This window comes from Prionailurus bengalensis, chromosome A2, assembly GCF_016509475.1.
Source record: "Prionailurus bengalensis isolate Pbe53 chromosome A2, Fcat_Pben_1.1_paternal_pri, whole genome shotgun sequence".
NCBI classification, from domain to species: domain Eukaryota; kingdom Metazoa; phylum Chordata; class Mammalia; order Carnivora; family Felidae; genus Prionailurus; species Prionailurus bengalensis.
The window spans coordinates 104881539-104903232 of NC_057348.1; the positions used below are offsets into that span (position 1 = coordinate 104881539).

The 21694-nt window shown below is 34.8% G+C and overlaps 1 protein-coding gene across 1 annotated transcript in view; it reads right to left on the reverse strand.

Annotated features, from left to right (window-relative positions):
* Nucleotides 1–21694, reverse strand: part of VWDE (von Willebrand factor D and EGF domains) — a 77322-nt gene that overhangs the window by 41299 nt on the left and 14329 nt on the right. Inside the window, exons 4-12 of the mRNA XM_043588986.1 lie at nt 14036–14101; nt 10023–10270; nt 9377–9466; nt 7503–7647; nt 4698–4915; nt 4334–4407; nt 2637–2907; nt 1918–2126; nt 509–1470 (exon numbers count right to left, since the gene is read on the reverse strand). Coding sequence (XP_043444921.1) covers nt 509–1470; nt 1918–2126; nt 2637–2907; nt 4334–4407; nt 4698–4915; nt 7503–7647; nt 9377–9466; nt 10023–10270; nt 14036–14101 — 2283 coding nt within the window. The remainder of the gene's footprint in view (nt 1–508; nt 1471–1917; nt 2127–2636; nt 2908–4333; nt 4408–4697; nt 4916–7502; nt 7648–9376; nt 9467–10022; nt 10271–14035; nt 14102–21694) is intronic.

The following is a 21694-nucleotide window of genomic DNA, read 5'->3' on the forward strand; positions in this document are numbered from 1 at the left end:
TCTCTTATATACTGAGATACAAAATAGTTTGTGCCACGTAGATGGGTTAGAGAAAATATTAAGCAAATTGGTATAATTAGTAAAATATTATAAACACAGTACTCAAAATACACTGAATGTGAGTTCTAGAGAAATAATGATTCTCTACTAGTAGAGGGATGAACTGTATGCAAAGGCCCTGAGGTCAAGAGAACCTAGTGTTACAGAAACCAAAGTGGGTGGAGTAAAATAAGTGAGGGTTTTAGTTGTAGGGGATGAGTTTGAAGATATATGGTGTGCCTGAACATATTGTGCTTTATAGGCTATTATCAGTACCCCAGCTTTCACTATAAGTAAGATGAGACACTTTGGAAGAATTATTACTAATAGTATTGCTTAATATAATTTACATTCTTTTCCCAACATGATCTGAAGGAACCCTGTCAAAATACAGAAGGTAAAAGAGAACAAATAAGTTTTCATAATCAAATAACATACACAGTATCAAAGTTGGAGGGTACTTACTCACCATGGGAATCACTGCAATCATAGGAACTAAAGCCCGGGGAACATACACATCCCCATTCCATACACTGCCCATTGCCACTGCATAAATTGGGGCATTTTAGCACTGAGAGAACGTCTTCAATTGACTTGCCATATTCTTCTGTGTTGTATTTCCCCTCTTCCAAAATTCTCCTTTCACATTCATTTTCTAAAAGAGCCACAGCTGCTTCTGTCCAGCTAAGATCATCTTTTAGGAGAACATCCTTAATGCACATATCTATAGCGCTGTCTAGGCTCTTGCCCAGAAAGGCAAGACAGTGTCTTCCTATGCTGGAGTTACCAAGAGTCTGCTGGCACAGTGCCAAGGTGCTGTATTCAGTGAGTCCAGAGGGTGTGGGCCACGTAGGGACAAACTCTTGGTGGACATCCTCAGAATGGTCCTCAGGGAAGAAATAAGTGAATTCTTCTAGGTCACTTTGGCTGAGACTTCGTAAAGCAAACATAGGAAGAAACTCATAATTTATGTTTTGCCGTTTCCATCTGTTTTGTGGATTCCACCTCATCTCTTGGCTGCGGCTACCCTGGTCCTGGGTCTGTTTCCCATTGTCCGAAGTGTTTGGTGTCTCTTGTTTTTCATTTCCAGGATGTGTTTGTAAATCTAAATCCAGTTTGGTTAGGTTCACGTGCTTTTTTTCTTGAGGAAAGAAATTCAAATTACTTTCTTCAAATGCATACTCATTTATCCCTCTGGTAAGAGCTTCTGAATTAATATATTCAGAGGTGACATCTAGTTCTGGTATCAGGAAAGAGAATTTGACCTGTTTGAGATCTCTGCAACCTGAAACAATCTCTGGTTGAGAAACACTGTCCAGGTGATCAGAAGGATATAATGAATTAGCCAGTGAGCAGCTACAATAGGATTGTTTTCCAGGTGATGGCGGAGAAATTGGCATTGTGTCAAACATGCTTTTCCCTGGCAAAATCCTTCCAAGTGCAAAAGAGAAAAGAATAGTAATTTGGACAAGAACATTTTTTTCTCAGTAATGTGTTGAAAACAAACAAACAAAAACAAAAACAAAAACCCGCAGAATACTGTGTCATTATTTATTTATTTATTTATTTATTTATTTACTTACTTACTTACTTACTTACTTATTTTTTAATGTTTATTTCTTATTGAGAGACAGAGAGAAACAGAGCATGAGCATGGGAGGGGCACAGAGAGGGGGAGACACAGAATCCAAAGCAGGCTCCAGGCTCCGAGCTGTCAGCACAGAGCCCAATGAGGGGCTAGAACTCACAAAACGCGAGATCATGACCTGAGATGAAATCAGATGCTTTAGTGACTGAGCCACCCAGGCGCCCCCATGTCACCCTCACTTAAACTCTAACATGAATACAATAACAAATGAAAATAATTTTCTTTCTTACCTCCATTCATTAATAAAAGCAACACAATCATTAAAAGTTGAACTAATTTTGGCTCCATTTTTATTATGGAAATCATTTTCTGGGTTTTCATCAAAGGTGCCACAAAGTCCCAAAGTGTTTCTATAGTCTAAGCTAGGGGCTCGGATTGTTAAACTCATGCCCCACTCACTAAGATCAGCACGGATAAATGCTCCAGAAGAAAACCAGATCTGCAATACAGAAATAAATCAACTGCATTAAGAGTTGGTATAAAATAACACATTAAATACATTAAATAGAAAACAGTGTGTTGAATTTATTTATATATGTTCAATATATCTTGATGCAAGAATGAAAACTCTATATTCTAAAACTATTCCTGAATATTTATTCTGAACTATATATTTAATCCCTAATATATGATTTATTAGGCACTGTGAAAAATATTTTTTAGGAATAACTTACCAAGTTAGCATATTGAAATCTTAAAATAAGGCTGCTTAGATTTGACAAAGACTTAATTATGTTGTGTCTAAATGTGTATGGAAAATTGAAAAAAGGTATTATTCCTTCTTAGATCCTTCCCCTAAAGCTTTATTTAGGGGGAAAAAAAACCCTAATGCAAAAAAAAAAAAAGATAACTCTTAATTTAATAGATATGAAAACAAGTTCAGAAATCAATCCAAAATCTGTAGGAAAAAAAAGGAAAAATACTTTCAACCGTGAAGAATCATACATACTGTGACTTTTCTTCCTAAGTAAGATTCACTTATCTTGATATTGCTGGTTGCATCTTGGCTCTTTACAGATAAATATGGCTGTGATTCATGTAGCTGGCCACTGCACATATCAAAAGTAACTATATCACCTTCTTCTTTGGCAACAAACCCGCAGTTACAGGACACAGGATAGTGAAGGCTTCCACAGTCCCACTGGCGTACATGGACTTCAAAATCACGTGACATACTCTTATAAAGCACAAATGTTCCAGTCTTGAAATTGTCATATACCCTGGCATTAATAAAAATCAACTGCATTAAGAATTGGTATAAAATACCACAATAATACTTAAGCACAAACAATGTGTGTTAAACTTATTTATAAGTTTACTTACTTATTATAAGTTTACTCAGATACACTATGCATTTTACTTATTAATCATGCATATCTCTCTTTTGCTTTATAGAAGTAAGCTGCATGAGAGAGGGCACGTTTGTTTTATGCCCTGCCACACTCCCAGCATTTAGAACAGGGATTGTCACTCCTTGCACAATTAATCTTGTTGAATTATAGCTGATTAAATCAATCCCACTATTCTTGGAGGTTTTTCCACTAAAAGTTTTAAGTTTTCATCATAACCATAAAAGATTCTTGAAGGTGGGATCAATTTCTACAACTTTTTAATACTTGTTCAAACTTTTGGAGTATCACTTGCTATGGAGGATTTCTATCTCTATTTGTTCATATTGAATAATTTTACGGACAATGATGACATTAAAAATATCTTAAAAAGAAGGGTGCCTCGGTGGCTCAGTCAGTTAAGCGTCTGACTGCAGCTCAGGTCTGAATGCACCGTTTATGAGTTCGAGGCCCACATTGGGCTCCGTGCTGACAGGTCAGAGCCTGGAGCCCGCTTCAGATTCTGTGTCTTCCACTCTCTCTGCCCCTCCACATTCACACTCTGTGTGTCTCTCTCTCTCAAAAATAAATACCCTCCCCCAAAAACAATTAAAAAGAAAAATACCTTAAAAAGAATAAATTACCTTATATCATGAAGAAAATTTTGACTCACCAAAGAGGTGTTCTTAAAATTTTCTTAGGGACATCTTAAAATCACATATTCCCCAGAAGAGTATAAACTGAGTTTAAATCCTTATAGGCAGATATTAATAGCAATATAGCTTAGATTACTTTTTGGCCATTTAGCCCATTTTATTTGCATTCTAGAAGCAGATATTTAGGTATTTATGATAGCCACAATAGTTTCCCCCCTGAGTATCATTGTCATGAATTAGAAGTGTTTAGTTTTTTAGAAGTGTTTAGCTTTTTAAATAATTATGTGTTAGTTTAATCATCTTGCCTAAACCAAAAAGATTATTTCAGTATCTTGCAGAAATGCAATATAGTAAATATCTCTAGAGCAAATATTTTAATCATTATTAAAAATAACTGAATGATCATATTAAAATGACTATTCATATTTGTAAGAATCTTCATTTTTACAAATACAGACTCACTACAAATCTGTATATTTACCAAAGGCTAAAGTTTAAGGCAAAAACATTTCACACAAATAAATCAGTATTTTGAAACAAGCCAGTGTTATCTATACATGCCTTCCTTTCTAATCTTTCAGTGAATAGGACTAGAAACAAAACAACAGCAAATTCCAAAAGAAGCAAAAACTATTAAAAGAAAAAAACTTTCAGGAAATTACCTGCCATCAAATGTAATTATATGTGGGTCAGTAAATGAATAGCAGTAAGCAGTTGGGACATCCTTTACTTTGATCTTAAAAGCAAAGATATTTTTGGTAAATATTATCATTAATTGTATTTAGTGACATACAATAAATAGCTTAGCAATCTCAATGAATTTTCAAATAATTGCTTTTATCATAGTTATAGAAAACTGAATCATTTAAAATGGAAAAAACTTATTAAGTACTTTTGAAATGAAACGTTTATGAGATGTATTGCTCAAATAAATATATCTTTTTTAAAGCTTCAATTGTGAAGCTTCAATCATTTAAAGCTTCAATAAAGCTTTTTTAAAGCTTCAAATTACAAAAATTTGTCAACCTGGATGCTGTCTGGAATGTAGCTGTTCCACAGGAAATCCTCATTAACTATAGGTTCCACTACAATGTTTGTGATTCTATCTCCGTCTCGAGAAAAATCTGTTACAGCAGTGTAGGACACAAAAGCATGGTTACAGGATCCATTAGCACAGGATGATGTCTGGTGAAGGTCCACGTGACAGGAAGACAGTGCCAAGTTTAAACCCAGCTGTTCTGTACCTATTTTGTGAAAAAAATACATTGAGAATTTTTGTAAGGAAATATACCAACAAAAGCATGTAATAACTTGATTAACATGGAAAATTGAATCGAGATATTATTCTCATTTTCTCTTATTTAAAAAATATGGTTGTAATTTTGTCTGAATGTGTAAATTTTGTCTAAAGGTATTGAACTCTATTTGATTTTTATAAGTAATTAATCAACTTACATATATATGTATACATAGTACTATTTTCAATAAGGTTATAAATCCATATGCACCTTCATAAAATTCAAAGCAATATATAAAATTTATGGTTTGTGCAAAAAAATCATAATTTCACCACCAAAAAGCAAAGTTTGATGTCTTTCTGCCTAACAATTGTGCCTTGGGTCCAGATATATCTGTAATATTTCATAGGGTTTGTACTCATGTTCTATCCATCGTTGAGTGATAGCAATGGTTATTAGTACAGATGATTATTGGATCATCAACTTAAAAATAGAAAAATTAAAATAAATTAAGTAATTCCACACAAGTAATAAACTCTCTATTGCTTTTTATCTCCCAAATGTCTCAATATATTCAGAACCTTGAGAAGCTTCCTTTCCTATGGAAAAAAGGACAGAAAACAATAATTTAGAAAAAAAATAGTAACAGAAGAGAGAAAGGAACTTCAGGAATTTGTGTAAGTAAACAAAAAGGATAGATTATTTCAAAAACCGGTAACAAGGGAAGTCTGCTATCATATCTCATTAGTAATTACAAAATCCTTCTGAGATCTAGAAAAAAGTAGCTGTTGTTGAAAACTTTGTATCGTCTTTTCTTCCACACATGATTTTCAGGTGTAAAATTATATTGGTCTAATGTAGGACACTGCACTAGATTCAAAATTACTGAAAAAAAAGTTCCTCTTTATGCATTTTTTCCCATGGAAATGCATACTGTTATTATGCACATAAAAAATAACAGAAACATCCAAATTTTTAGCTGAGTCCCTAAAGTCACTGTGGAATATATCTGGCTTGTATATAACCCCTGACATCATTTCCCCTGGTCCATGGTATGAGGGCCAAGTATTGCTCTCTGTAAGCCTGTGAAAAAGCAGCATAGTAGTTGTGGAAATACACTAAGAGATACCCACTTGAGCTCTGTGGAAGTAGATATGTAATGAAAATACACTTAAAAAAGATAAGATGAAGCAAACCCAGAATGAAATCCAGAAATTCTCCTCCAGAAAAAAAGGGAAATTATTTTTAACCGACAAATAGCAGGGACATGCAAACTCCTAAAATGTAGATATATATTGCTTTTGTATTATTATAAAAATGCCTTTCTTGCTGCAAGAATTGAGAGCACACAAATATAGTTTAAAGTATACTTGCAGCTGAAGAAAATCTCTGCCTGACACAAGTTTGAAAAGGGTCATATTAACATCATCCTCTTCCTATTTTCCCCCATAAGCTGTAGTAAAATTTACCAAATATACTTTTCACACGTAGTTTGAAGTAAAATTATGTCAAACAGTCTGAGAGAGAGGGTTTAATTGCATATTTCTGTGCTGAATTTCAAAACACAGTGTTGCTCACAATGCTCCTGAAATCTGAATGAGTGGCTGGGCATTTATTACCTAAGCCTGTTTACTGTCACCTGTCTTGAGACAGCATCTCCCAATGATTCTCTCTATTTGTACGTCCATCTCTTTTCTGGGTGTATCATTCCCATGGGACTCTCTCTTCAAACATTTTTATCCTTTGCTTCTCTGATTTAATTAGGTATAATAGAGACCTGAAGACCTAGACACATCGTATTTGGTGTATTTATTACATAAAATTTTATGTCCTATGGTGAAAAGGTATGTAAACAGAATCTCTCTTAAAAGTCACATTCTAATTTATTTATCTCTTATGTGCTTTGGTTTCTACCTCAGAGTCTTAGGGGGAGAAACAGAATTCAACTAAACCCAATCACCGCCATCCATGCTTTGTCCTCTCATAATCTATCGTGTCCTTTGGGAGAATTTCATCTCTCCCTATATGGCTGTGACAGTGACATATGTGCAGCCATGCATCACACAATCTATGTAATTTGTAATTTAAATAGAATTTTATAACAAAAGGTCTCAAACACAAGCTTACATTAAGGAGAGAAGTATAAAGACTGTATTAGGAGACCCATGTTGCATAAGCTTGAATTTATGTTAATATAACATATCATACCTCCCTAGTTAGGGATATTTGGAAAATCTTAAACAGCAGTTTGTCTCTCCATCTCTGAAAACAAAGCAAAGAAAAAAAGTGAGTGGGAGGACGAGAATGAAAAGGAGGAAGAAAAGGATGATGATGAGGAGTTGTTCATCACTGTTTTTTTTTTTTTAATACATGCTATGAGCCCAGGAGGGATAAATGTGAATTACAACATAGACTGTTTTGACAGTCAATAATATGGACCCATATCATTAATATGGCTGAGCTATAATTTGGTGTAAACACACAACATAATTCATTATATGCATACTCTCCAGTGACTTTTTCTAGAAGAAAAAAAAAGCATTAATTATTATTTGAAATCCAGTAATAAAATTAAGTGAATTTAGTGTATTACCTTGATCAACAGTTTTCAGTTTTAATGAGATTTTGCATTCCTGGTCAAGCTCACTGAATTCAGAACAAATGACAGGTACTGTGCTCTCTATCTTCAGGCGATATTCTTTCCCATCTTCTGATATAGTGCTTAATTCAGGGTGTAACTGGTATAAGAAAATATGTAGTCATATCAAAATAGAATTTATTCCTAAGATAAAATTTTACAAGAGCATTCTTCTTAACAGCTCCTATTTTGCTAAATAAGCTGGGAGTAATAACTTAAGCCCTGAAAATTTCAATTTAATAAGATCAATTAAAACCAAATCTTTAAAAACATTAGCACATAGCAGAGTACACGGAGTCACTGTACTGCCCTGAGCTGAGGGATAATTTGGTTCCCCAACATGGTAGGCAGTCTGGTAGGAGTCTGCCTTGATGATTCTGGTTCTGGGATGGGCACTGGGGAATGGGCACAGACAGAGAGAAGCCTATATTCTTTCATTTGTTTGTTAACATTTACTGACTCACAAATGAGTGTGTTTATTCTGAGAGATTAATATCACCCTTAACATAAGTTAGAAATCTAAGTATTTTTGCATATATAAATCAAAATATCATTGTCACCTCAAATATCTCAAGCTTATGTTGCAGCCGCTGTCTTCCTTAGTTGGATTACTAACTACTGAAGTCTAGGACTGGTCCCATCCCAGTTCATGGGCCAATCCTTTTTTGAGGCAGGAAGTTTTTACTCCGTCTGAATTCTTGGCTAGCTCCCTACTAGCCTAATTAGAAACATCCCCTGGGGGCTGACCAATGAACCGGATGTTTTTTGCTGAGTGTTCACCAATGGAGATCCAAAGGTTCTGCCTCCCCGAGGTATGAACTCTTCTCTCCTCCTACTGTGATTATACTCTTCTGACAACATGGTTACTCTTCTCACTCCTTCCTTGGTTCCTACTGTGTATAAATGGACTTTCTCCAGACCAGTTTTTGTCTTGGCTCTCACAATCTATTATGAGTCCTATTCACACAATCTATTGATTGTCTCATCTTGTCCTTGAACTAGAGATGAGTCCAGGTCAAACTCCAGTCCTGTGGCTGAGACCACAGGGGGTGTACAGTGCCTGTCTGCCTAGACCTCATGATATTGCCCCATTCATTCCACCACTTCTGGATTCCCTGGATGACTGCTCATCTGCTGTAATAGCAGCAGATCCTGTGCTTGGACCTCCCATGATACCAGCAGTGACCACAGACATTGCCTTGTGTAGTTACCTCCATCTTCACAGTTCATAGAGCCCAGATTTCTGGGTCAATTTTACTCTAGTCAGAGGCTCCAGTACCTGACCTGGTACTTGTCTTCCGACCTGCATGCTAACTAAATATCAATAATCTAACTTTTAGACATGTGATAGAATGAATTATGGGAATAAAGCTTTCATTTTTAATTTTTTTAAGTTAATTATTTTGACAGAGAGAGAGAAAGAGCACAAATTCGGGAGGGACAGAGAGAAAGAGAGGGAGAGAGAATTCTAAGCAGGCTCTACAATGTCAGTGGAGAGCCCGATGTGGGGCTCCAGTTCATGAAGTGTAAGATCATGACCTGAGCCAAAGTCAGATATTTAACTGACGAGCTACCCAAGTGCCCCACTTTTATTCTAATTTGAGCTATTTCTCAAAAAATATGCAAGTATATTCCAATTTTAGTTGATTAACGGGCCCTCGAACAGTGTTGTGCATTAGAATTATTTGGGTAATTTTTCAAAAATATAGACTCTCGGATCTCAGTGTTCAGTCTGTGATGAGGTCTTGGAACCAGCATCCACAGATCACAGTATAGAAAACACAGTGATAGAGAAGTAATCTTTCTGATCCATCTCCGTGGCTACATACCTTAATGCCTGCAAAAAATTCTTGGCTTTCGATGGCTAAGCTTTGTACATGTGGATTCTCCAACAAAAAGATGGAAGCACTACAGAATATCTATGAACACAGTTATGAATAATCATTTAGCAATGCAATTATGGAGAAAATATGTGTAAACTATTGTAATTAAGTACTTAACTTATAGTAGATTGTGCATAAAAGATAATAAGAAGCTAAACAATTTGAAAACTTGCTTGAAAATCGAGAAGAATTCCACAATTTAAAAATATTACCTATTCAAACCTCAACATAAATCAAAGTGTTGTAGACTTTGTATTTAAGATATATTTAAAAGTGGATAAGTGACATCATCATTAAAAAAATAAAAATATTTTTCAAGAATAAAAACATATCATTTTAAAACCAGAAAGAGGCATCAAGTTATAAGAGTTCATTGATAATTCAGCAAATGGTAACAGCAGATATTCATACGTAGTCATTAAGATACTGACTCATCCAATATCATTTGAGTTGGCACAATTGCCAAGGAAGAAAGAAAAAGAAAAACATTAGTGCTTGGTATTCTGGGGATGAAGGTATTTTTAGGATATGTTAAAAAACTCATTTTTTAAAATCAATACATTCACAAAAAGAAAAAAAAATGTGAACATACCCTATCTCCGAGTCTGAGATTTATTCCATCCAGCTCTAAAAGAGAGAATGCCTGAACTGTGGTCTCTTGCTTCAGCTCCTCTTTGATTTCTTGAGAAGAAAGCCTAGACCAAGTTATGAGAAATCCCACCGAAGTGCTTGTAGGGGAAACATCAAAAGCACACCTACAGAAAAGCCTGGATTCAATCAGCTCCACCACAACTTCTGGCCTTCCTGGGGGCGGTGGTGGCACTGAGACAAACCGCTGACCTGAGGGGAAAAAATGCATAATCTGTCATCAATCAGGCATCTTAAAGAATGGATAATGACAAGCAGAAAGCTCATGGAGACTGCGGCTCAGGGATTTATATTAAGAAAAGTAAAATACATTCAGAAAGACAACTATTATCTAGCAATCAGCAAAGCAGCACATTTTTATTTTTGACCCAATAATCACAGAAATATTGATAGCAGAGAAACTTATCAGCTCATCAAGCTTATATTAATGTACTTTGGGTGTGTCTACCCTTGAAAAAAGTCTAGCTCTTGAGCATAAAAGTAATTCACCTCCTTCGAAGTGATTTATGAAAGATTTCTCTTTCTAAAAGATTGAACAAAGAAATAAAATTAAGGTTTTTTACATTATAATTTCTTGCTTAAAAAGTAGTCATTTATAGGGGTGCCTGGGTGGCTCAGTCGGTTGAATGTCCAGCTTTGTTCTGCTCAGGTCATGATCTTGCGGTTTGTGAGTCCCAGCCCTGCATTGGGCTCTGTGCTGACAGCTCAGAGCCTGGAGCCTGCTTCGGATTCTATCTTCGTCTCTCTCTGCCCCTTCCCTGCTTCCTCTCTCTCTCTCAAAAATAAACATTAAAAAAAAAAAGTCATTATAATGTAAACTCAAAAGGCTTATTATTTTCCTCTTATAACTCAACCCATCATTACTCTGGGTTGAAAGAGCAGCTCATTACGGGACTGATTAAACTGTTGAGTGAAATACATCAGGTGTTAAACAACAGTCTTACTCTTTTCATTTTTCTGATGTTAAAAATGTTTGAAATTTTCTCTAGGAACTTGGGAAGATTTTGCAATTTTCATCTCTGGTCATTCGTAAGATTAAATTTAGGGATCTAAAATGTTTCTAAATGAGTTTTTAAAATTTCCTTTGTTTTAGAAAAGAGAAAAATATCTAAGTGATAAATTTTACAAGATTTAAAACATGTGCTAAAATGTACAAATTTTTTTAGGATATACATGGTCATTTTACAATAGTTGCAAAAGTAATTTTTTTAGTCCTCTCATAGATTTTTGAAAACTCTGAGGGATTCTAACCTAAATATAAGGGAAAAAATAACCTTGTGTATTTTAAGATATTTTAACTTGCTATTTTGTTAGATATTCAATTACAAAATCCGAGTAGCAAATGAATTTTTTTCGAATTAATCTGAGTAATAAATATTGTTTGTTTTTTGTTTTTTGTTTTTTTTTTTTTGAGAGAGAGAGAAAGAGAAAGAGAGAGAGAGAGAACACGCAAGCAGGGAAGGGGCAGAGAGAGTACCAAGCAGGGTCCGTGTTGTCAGTACAGAGCCTAACTCGGGGCTTGATTTCACAAACTATGAGGCCATGACCTGAGCCAAAATCAAGAGTTGGATGATTAACTGAGCCACCCAGGCACTCCTAATTTAAGTAACAAATACCTTGCCAAACATCTTAAACATGAGGTCAAATCATTATGTTCACATTTGAAAGAAATAATAGACTACTCTTTAGTACATTGGTTTTTAAAAAAATTATATATGAGGGAAAATTTTCTCTTACATAAATTAGGAAAAAGAAGTTCAACTTATTTCCAAACAGGGAAGAACTATCTATGGAAATGATTATTTAGAGTAAGAGATGACAGATAACTGAAAAGAAAATAATTCATGAAAATTAAAACTTTGAATCACTATTTTAAATGGCATCAACTATCTGGGTGAAAAAACAGATCATTGCTCACAACAATGTAGATGAAAGAAACTTTGTCAACATATATTTAAAAGAAAAGTTTGCAAAAACAAGAGATAAATTATTTCTGCTTGTACCTTTTTGTAAATTCTGATATTAACAGTTGCTGGATATGTTAACATATTCTCTACTTTATCCTGAAGCTGTTGACTTTTGATTCAATATTTCCATTCAAGGGTTATCTCCCCAGATTGTGTATGATTTTGTATAGCATTTTTTTCCAATAATTGCATAAGCCTTCTGTACAACATATATACATAGCTTAAATTTATTGCTTATTCAGAAAAGAAAAGCGATTTCACTATAATATATGTATATGAGAAAGATAATCCAAACCTATTATGCAGGTTATATATAAAGTATAACAAATATACTTTATGTTTAATATTACTATTATTAGGGATATTGTTTTGTTCTCTTAAGAACTTAAATCACAGTGTTTAATTAAACTGAGACTTCCAGATAAAATAATAACTTGTTTAAAGAACAGTAGAAAAAGGAGCTGGAAAATCCATTTACAATTGGAATAGAACATAGAAAAACAACTCAGAGGGATTTACTTTGAGTGCTATTATTTTGTTTTTTGAGAGAGAGTGCAAGTGAGGAAGGGGCAGAGAGCAAGGGGGAAGAAGACTATTAAGCAGCTTCCACGCCCAGCATAGAGCCCATGTTGGGGTTTGACCTCCCAACTGTGAGATCATGATCTGAGCCAAAATCAAGAGTCAAATCCTTAACTGACAGAGCCACCCAGGCACCCCTTATTTTGAGCATTATTATAAGGGTAGTTTTCAAAGGCAAAACATATTAATTTTTAGAACTGGTATCTAAATATTATATAATCTATCCTGATTTGTTTTTTGCCATTATGGTTTATTTTATCAAACACCTTAGTTAATTATATGTCAACAATCCCATATTCATTTATTATATTCTCATATCATCATCAATATACTTGACCAATATATCCCACAAAAACGCTAAGGTTTCAATAATAATTTTAATATCTTCTCATCCTTTAAGTAGATATCATAAATTTATTAGACGATCTATTTAGAGTTATTTTAAGAAATACTGACATAGGATTTTTTTAGTGTGTAAACAACTTCTAAAAATTTAATTTAGAAAATACAAAAAATACAGATTTGAAGGAGGAGAAAAATTACGAGTACCATTAACATTTTTGGTGTTTATCTTTCAAGAGTTATTTGGTACAAATGCAATCGCTTTCAGAAAATAAAAATGAGATTGTGCTACATATTTTGATTTCTTAACTACAGTATGCTATTAATATTTACTAATATCAAAGAATGTATTGCTGAATTTTAATATTGTTTATAGAATATTTTATCATGGGTACACCAAAAATATTGAATCATCAGCAGTTATTGTATATTTGCAATTTAGTTTTTCATATTATTAGAAAAATGCTGTTTTAAAGAGAGTACTTACATGCTTCTTTAAATATTTCTATAAGCTAGACTTTTGAAAATGGAATTGTTGAGGACAAATATATGTGCGTTTTTAATATTGTTGCGATATACTGCCAAATATTTCCCCGTATAAGAATTCTACCAATATCTGTAGGGTATGACATGCCCAACTCCATATATTTGCTAATTCCAGGACTATTCCTTACAGGCAGGATAAAGTGATTTTTATTTTTGATAGTCACGAGACTGAGGTGAAGTCAAATAGCATAACTAACATCTAAGTAAGTTATAGAACATAAAAACCCATTGAAATGGGGGCACCTGGGTGGCTCAGTCAGTTAAGTGTCCAACTCTTGATTTCACCTCAGGTCATGATCTCACAGTTTGTGAGACTGAGCCCTGAATCAGGTTCTCGGCTGACAGCACGGAGCTTGCTTGGGATTCTCTCTCTCCCTCTTTCTCTCTGCCCCTCCCCCTGCTCATGCTCGCTCGCTCTCTCTCTCTCTCTCTCTCTCTCTCTCTCTCAAGAGAAATGAATAAACAAAACAACTTTGAAATTGTAAGTTTATAAATTGTTAAAAAAATAAAATTTGATACTTACGAACACAGTCACCACTAATTTCAATTTCATCAGGGTCACATGGGTGTAATTTTGCATCAGAAATAGCTGCAAAAGGTTAAGGTTTATATATTTATTCAATTGAGCATAAAGATATAAATACATACATAAATATCTGAAATGACAATTCCTTGGAGAAGTATGTTTCAATAGACTAAGACTTACTTATTCTCATTTTTATTTATAATAAAATTTTCCCTTTTCAGGATGAGATCAAATAGAGATAATTTGGAATCATATTTTAAAACAACTAAAGCTTTCATGTCTTGTTTCCTAAATTTTAGTCTACACTATTAAGTAATGAAACTAAAATTTACATAAATTTATACAACAATTGGTTTGAACCACTTCTGTGGAACTTGTTTCCCCTATAATCATGTGCAGGGTTACAGAAATGAGTTGACAGCTGTCATGGTAATAACTATAACCCAATGCCAAACTAGGTTCATTGGAACAAAGGTAACTACTCGAACAAAGACAGGCTCATCAGATTGCTTCTTGGAAGAATTTAGAATTTAACCTGAGAGATAAGGACTTGAGAGCACAGTCAAGTCAATGATGAAGTTCTACAGGAATGTGTATAGACTCTTGTTGCTAACCTCATGGGAGGTGCTCTAATGCTCATATCTTCTGAGGCCTTCTTATTTAACTCTTTCTCAGATTGAATGACACATCCTAAAATCCTTAGAGTTCATGATTTTTAAACATTATTTCAACTTGTTTTCTGTTATTTGTAACTCAAACTAATGATTCATTGTGAGTTATACCTTTTTAAATTTTTTTTTAATGTTTATTTATTATTGAGAGACAGAGACAGAGCATGAGCATGGGAGGGACAGGGAGAGAGGAGGAGACAGAGAATCAGAAGCAGGCTCCAGGCTCTGAGCTGTTAGCAAAGAGCCTGACACAGGGCTTGAACTCACAAACCGTGAGATCCTAACCTGAGCTGAAGTCCGACACTTAACCAACTGAGCCACACAGGCACCCCTTTTGTGAGTTATATTTTTATACGCATTTTGATCACAGTTCATTTTTTAAAATTTGTGTATAAACGATTTGTTGAAACTACTGTCCTTTTTCTAAAGAATTGACTATATTTAGTGTTGAAAATCAGTTGATTATATGTGTGTTGATTTATTTCTGGGCTCTGTTCTTATCCACTGATCTATCTTGATGCAAACATAACACTTTACAGATTAACTTTAGGATAAATCTGAAAGTCACTATAAATTGCCCAACTCTTTTCCTGATCAAGGTAGTTTGGGGTATTGCAGATATTTTGAATTTCCATATAAATTTTAGGAAAATTTGTCAATCTCCAAAAAAAAAAAAGCTTGCTGAGATATTGATTAGGACTGTTTTAGAGCTATAAATTACCTTGAGAATTGGTTTCTTAACATTGATCTTTGTTCCATAAACATGGTTTATCTCTCCATTATTTTAAATTTTCCAATTTTTCTCAGCAAAGTTTTACTGTTTTCACTTTATAGGTCTTGTGCATCTTTTTCCATATTTATTCCTAAGTATTTCATATAGTTGGTACTATAATTAGTATTTTTAGATAAAATTCCTGTTATTACATATGTAAAGAAATACAAATGATTTTTATATGTTGATCTTTTTCTTTCAGTATTACTTCTTACTAGCTCCAATAGCTATTTTGTAGATTCCACTGGATTTTCTAAATAGATGATCATACCATCTGCATTTATATGTATGAGGGATATAGTTTTCTTGAATGTCTGTGTCTTGCTTTTACTTTGAGAGTATTGTTGGCTCTACAGAAGTTTTTAGGTCCCTACTATTCATTTTTCTGGAAAAGTTATGTAAAATTGGTATTATTTCCTCCTTTATTATTTGGAAGAATTCCCAAACCATCTGGGCCAGGGTTCTTGTTTGTTTTATTTTATCTGTGGAATGGATTTTAACTAAAAATACAATTTGTTTAACAATTATAGGGCCATTGAAATTATTTTTTCTTTTGAATGAGCTCTAGTATCCGTGTATTTCAAGAAATTTGTCTACTTCATTTAAGTTGTCAAATGTATTGGCAGTTATTCATAATAATTCTTTATTCTTATAATTCTTTTAATATCTGGAGAGTCTGTATTTTATCACCTCTCTTATTCCTGATATTGGAAACTTCTGCCTTTACTTTTTTCATTTTGTGTATTATTCCATTGATTTTCACTCTGATCGTTATTTCCTTTCTGCTTACTTTGGGTCTCATTTGTGCTGCTTCTAGTTTCTTAACATATAAACTGAGTTTGTTTTTTTTTCTTACAGATCCCACAGATCTGTAAACTCTCTTGTTTTCACAGTATATTTAGTGGGTTTTTTTTTTTTTTACTAACATCAAACTTTTTTTTATATTCTAATTTCCTTACTCTAGGGCCTAGCATGTAATCTATCTTGGTAAATGTTTATGGTGCACTTATAAAGAATGTGGGTTGTTCTGTCATCTGTGGAATCTTCTCTAAATGTCATTTAGATCAAGTTGATTGATAGAACCTTTCCACTCTCCTCCATTTTTTTTGTTTTTGTTTCTATGTGCTCAATTATTGACTGATGAGTGTTAATCTCCAACATGAACCATAAATTTGTCTATTTCTTCTTAAAGATCTGTAAGTTTTGCTTCCTGTATTTTGAATTCTGTTATTAGGTACATAAGTATTTAGAACCGTTTTATCCTGTTGTTCAATTGATCCTTTTATCTTTAGGAAATGACACTTTGTCTTCTAGGTGATATTCTTTGTTCAATAATTTACTTTGTCTGATATGTACAATGCCACTCTAGATTTCTTGTCATTTGTGGTACCTAAGTCAATCCTTTTCTTTCCTCATATTTATAACCTCATTTTTCTTTATGTTTAACATGGGCTTCTCTGGGCAGCCTATAGTTATAGTTGGGTGTTGCTTTTATTATCCAATCTGAAAATTTCTGACTTTCAATTGGGGTGTTTAGATCACATATATTTAATATAATTATTGATATTCTAGGGTTTAAATCTATCATGTTGCTATTTTCTATTTGTCCTTTTGGCACTTTTCACCTGTTTCTGTATCTCTAAAAGGTGTATTTTGTGTATCTTATCTATTTTATTGGCTATTAGATACACACACATATTTTAGTGGGTGCTGTAGGGTATATAGTATATGTCCTCAACTTCTCATGGCCTACTTCCAATTGATATGATGCCTCTTTGTATAGCATAAGGACCTAATAACCACCTTGTTAAGTACAAACATGGAAAATATGAAAAAACATTTTCTAATGAACTTTTCTCAGTAAATAACATATATAAATCTTTTTGCTTGAATGGCATTGATTATAATCTTGAATTAACGTTTCTTGTTTTCTTTGCCTTATAGAAATTGTATATAAATTGTATGAAAATTATATGTAAGTTATAAAAAACAAAAGTCATAGGAATATATTATTAAAATGGTGGCAATTTTCTTTAATTTGTGCTGTTTTGATAATGTTCAAAAATTTTTTTAAATATTTGTTTATTTTTGACAGAGAGAGAGACACACACAGAGCATTAGCAGGGGAGGGGCAGTGAGAAAGACACACACACACACAGAATCTGATGTAGGATCCAGGCTCCGAGCTGTCAGCACAGAGCCCAACACAGGGCTGTAAGAACTCATGAACTGTGAGATCATGACCTGAGCCAAAGGTGGACGCTTAACCAACTGAGCCACCCAGGCACCCCTGTTTTGATGATTTTTAAGCTAAATATACCTGATGGATTGTTGCTTATCCAATAGCCTATTAGCTGGTGACAGAAATATGTCCAAGTAAAAAAGGAGATTTCACAGATTGCCTCTGAAGACAGAGATAAGCCAAAGAATTCTTCTGAAGTAGTTGTGATAAAACTTCTTCCAAATAAGCTCCTTAAGGGGAGGTAAGTTCCAGTTAGCACAAGCTCTCTTTTTATCCTTTGGGCTTCCCCTTTTATCCTGTCTAAAATGTACATAAAGAGCAAAAACTGGACCTTCATCTCATCACTGTGAAGAAAAAGCCTAGAGACTCACAGAGACCTCAGCCTGACATTGTAAATGGCCAAGTCATCATCAGCCCGGAACATCTGCTTCAGATTCTTGGTAAGCAAGAGAAAAAGACACTTAAGAGGATTATGTGATTCATTTCTGTTTGCTATCCAGGAATTCTAATTCAAGTTTAAATAGTATTTCAAGGTAAGCTTTTATTGGCACATCAGAGAAGATAATTCATGTGTATATCGATTAATAACTTATATACAAAAAGTAAAAAATAACAATCTTCTCCCAGAAATTCTCTTTACTTAAAACCAGTAGGAGGACATGAATATGAAGAATAAAAGAAATACTTTTGAATATTCAAACTTGAGAAAATGAATGGGCGGGAATGACATTAACAGGACATATTTTTTTAAGTATTAACAGCATGTCAAAAAATGCAAATTATATGTATTGAGTTTTTAAATTCAATGTAAACAATATTTTTTTTTAAATTTTTTTCAACGTTTTTTATTTATTTTTGGGACAGAGAGAGACAGAGCATGAACGGGGGAGGGGCAGAGAGAGAGGGAGACACAGAATCGGAAACAGGCTCCAGGCTCTGAGCCATCAGCCCAGAGCCTGACGCGGGGCTCGAACTCACGGACCACGAGATCGTGACCTGGCTGAAGTCGGACGCTCAACCGACTGCGCCACCCAGGCGCCCCTCTAAACAATATTTTTGTCTAAGTGATTGCTTTTATGATGTTCCGTGGTATAAAAGTTCTGTTTTCATTTTTAATAGTAATCAATATTTCTTAAAAAATAATGTAGATATGTTGTTGGTTTTTTTCCCATTGAAATACCTATGCAATTTTCCACAAATACTTGGTAATATTATTAGAGATTTTGTAAAAATTAACTATTTTGATGACAAGAATATTGAAAAATACTAAAAAGACATTTTTCAAATCTCTCACCTTGGCCACTCAAGATGCATTTCTCTGGATTCTCTCCTTCCTAATGGATAACATTAGCTCTATTAACTGAGCAGTTGCTGTCCTTCCTGAACATACTGCTATCAACCAGGTTTAGCTGGCTAGCAGCTGTGTAGAAATGTGAAGACTTACTGGCTAAAGCTCTCAGGATAATTCTCTTAAGACTTCTCAAAGCACAGAATAAAATGAAGAGTTCCCTAACTAGCAGACCCTGCTGCCTTTCCAACCCATGTCTTGTAATACTCTGCTCACTCTTTGCGATCCAACATCTCTGCGCTACTTTCACTCTTGGGAGCAACACCACACTTACTGCCTTAAGGCCTTTTACGTGCTGTTGTTGTTGTTGTCTGGGATGTTGTTCCCCACATTTTTTTATCTCACCCAGGACTGTTTACCCTCAAACTCTCAATGTCAATGCCCTTTTCTCAGAAGAGGCTTTCTCCTGTGGTTCCTCATTATAAATTTCACCCTCCTTCACCTTTGGTATTCTCATCTACAGCAACTTTTTTTTCTAATTTTCATCTTAGAGAGAGAAAACATGAGTGGGGGAGAGGAGCAGAAGGGGAGAGAGGGAGGGAGGGAGGGAGGGAAGAGAGAGAGAGAGAGAGAGAGAGAGAGAGAGAGAGAGAGAGAGAGAGAGAATCCCAAGCAGGATCCACACTCAGCACAGAGCCCAATGTGGGGCTTGATCCCATGGTCGTGGGACCATGATCTGGGTCAAGACCAAGAATTGGACACTCAACCCACTGAGCCTCCCAGGCACACCTACAGCGACTTTTAATCTTCTCATTCACACCACTCATTGCAATTTGTGGTTCCATGTATATTCCTAGCCATTGTTTTGCCATATCTATTATTTGTAGTTTTTTTTTTTTGTTTTTTGTTTTTGGATAATCTAACAACCTCAAGATGAAAATATTCATAGCTATTACTAACACGATTGTCACTGTTTGCTAAATCAAGTGTTTGGCCTAGTTTAAGAGCACTAATCCAGAACAGTATCTCCTAGCATTTTCAGTCTCCTACATATGGAGGAATCCAGATAACATAGTAGAGGGATATTGGTTTCCTCCCATAATTTGGTCACATATCAGCAAACTTTCTCCATCCCCAACCAAGAATAAATCCCTCAATTATCAGCTTCATTCCTGTCTAAGCAGTCCAAGTAAAAAATCACCATTATGTAGCTTCTTTCCATTTTGAGCTCCTTGTATCTGAGGAGTTGGGTCACTAGTTCTATTAAACACTTCTATTAATGTGCATTTGTTGTGTCCTTACTTGGTACTGTGCATGAGGTCATGAGACCTTGATATAAAGGGTATATTGTCTTCAAAGAGTTCACAGTCATAATTGAGCACAGAGAAAAAAAACCCAAAAAACTCATTAAGTTCAATTATCTATTGTGAGCTCCATGATGGTGTATTATGGGAACTACCCTCTTCTCCAACATCCTTAGTCAACAACATGGTCAGTGGCAGGCTCATGAATTGCTGTGCATTTTATGTCTGTATATCTCATGTCCTCTCTTAGATAACAAGCCAAAACAGAACTGTCCATTCCTTTCTCTCCCCAACTAATGTGTTGCTTTCCTATCTCAGCTGCTCAAGCAAAAAACCTAGGCCTTGTCCTTGGTTCCTTTCTTTCCACCTTCTCTCATATCTAATGCATGAGCTCTGCCTCCAAAAGACATCCCAACTCAATAACCTCTTTTCTTTGCCACTAGTCTAAACCATTTCCTCCTTCTCCAACCTTTGAGCCACCACTGTCTTTCCACAGCCTCTTCAATGGAGTTTTTTAAATACAATACATAGATCATATTCACCTATTTTAAATCCCATTAAGGCTTTAAACTGCAGTTATGACTATCTAAGTTCTTACCACGGTCAACATACCCTACAGATTCTGTCCCCTTCCTACTTCTCTGATCTCATCTCTGAAGTCTCATCCATTCAGTCTTCCTGCCATGTTGTTCCTCCTTCAGTTCACTGAACAGCCATCTTCATACCTGTCTAAGGACACTGGCATTTGTTGTTCTTTCTACCTAGAATGCTCTTTCCCCATACGTCTTCATGGATGGTTCATTCTCCTCATTCAGAGCTCAGCTCAAGTTCATCAACTGTCAGAGAGACCTTCTTCAGGTACTCTAGGTGAGACAGCATCCTTGTGCCAGTCAATCATTATTGCACTGACCAGTTTTCTCTAATTTATAACACATTTTGCTTCCAAAAACAATTTTTTTGTTTTATTTTCAGTTTGTGATAAACATTTTATTTAAAAGTAATTTTAAATGCACATAAAAGTTGCAAAAATAATATGGAGCTTTCCTGGTAATAATACCCTTTCACTAATGTTAACATATTACAAAACCATGATACATTTGTTAAAACTAAGAAATTGATCTTAGGACTCTATTCTTTTTTTTTTTTTAAGTTTATTTAATTTATTTATTTTGGCGGGGCAAGGGGAGAGAGAGAGAGAGAGAGAGGTAGAGAGGTAGAGAGAGAGAGAGAGAGAGAGAGAGAGAGAACCCTAAGTAGGCGCTGTGCTGTCAGCACAGAGCCCAATGTGGGGCTCAAACTCACAACCGTGTGATCATGACCTGAGCTGAGATCAAGAGTTGGATGCTTAACCGACTGAGCCACCTAGGTGTCCCAGTTAG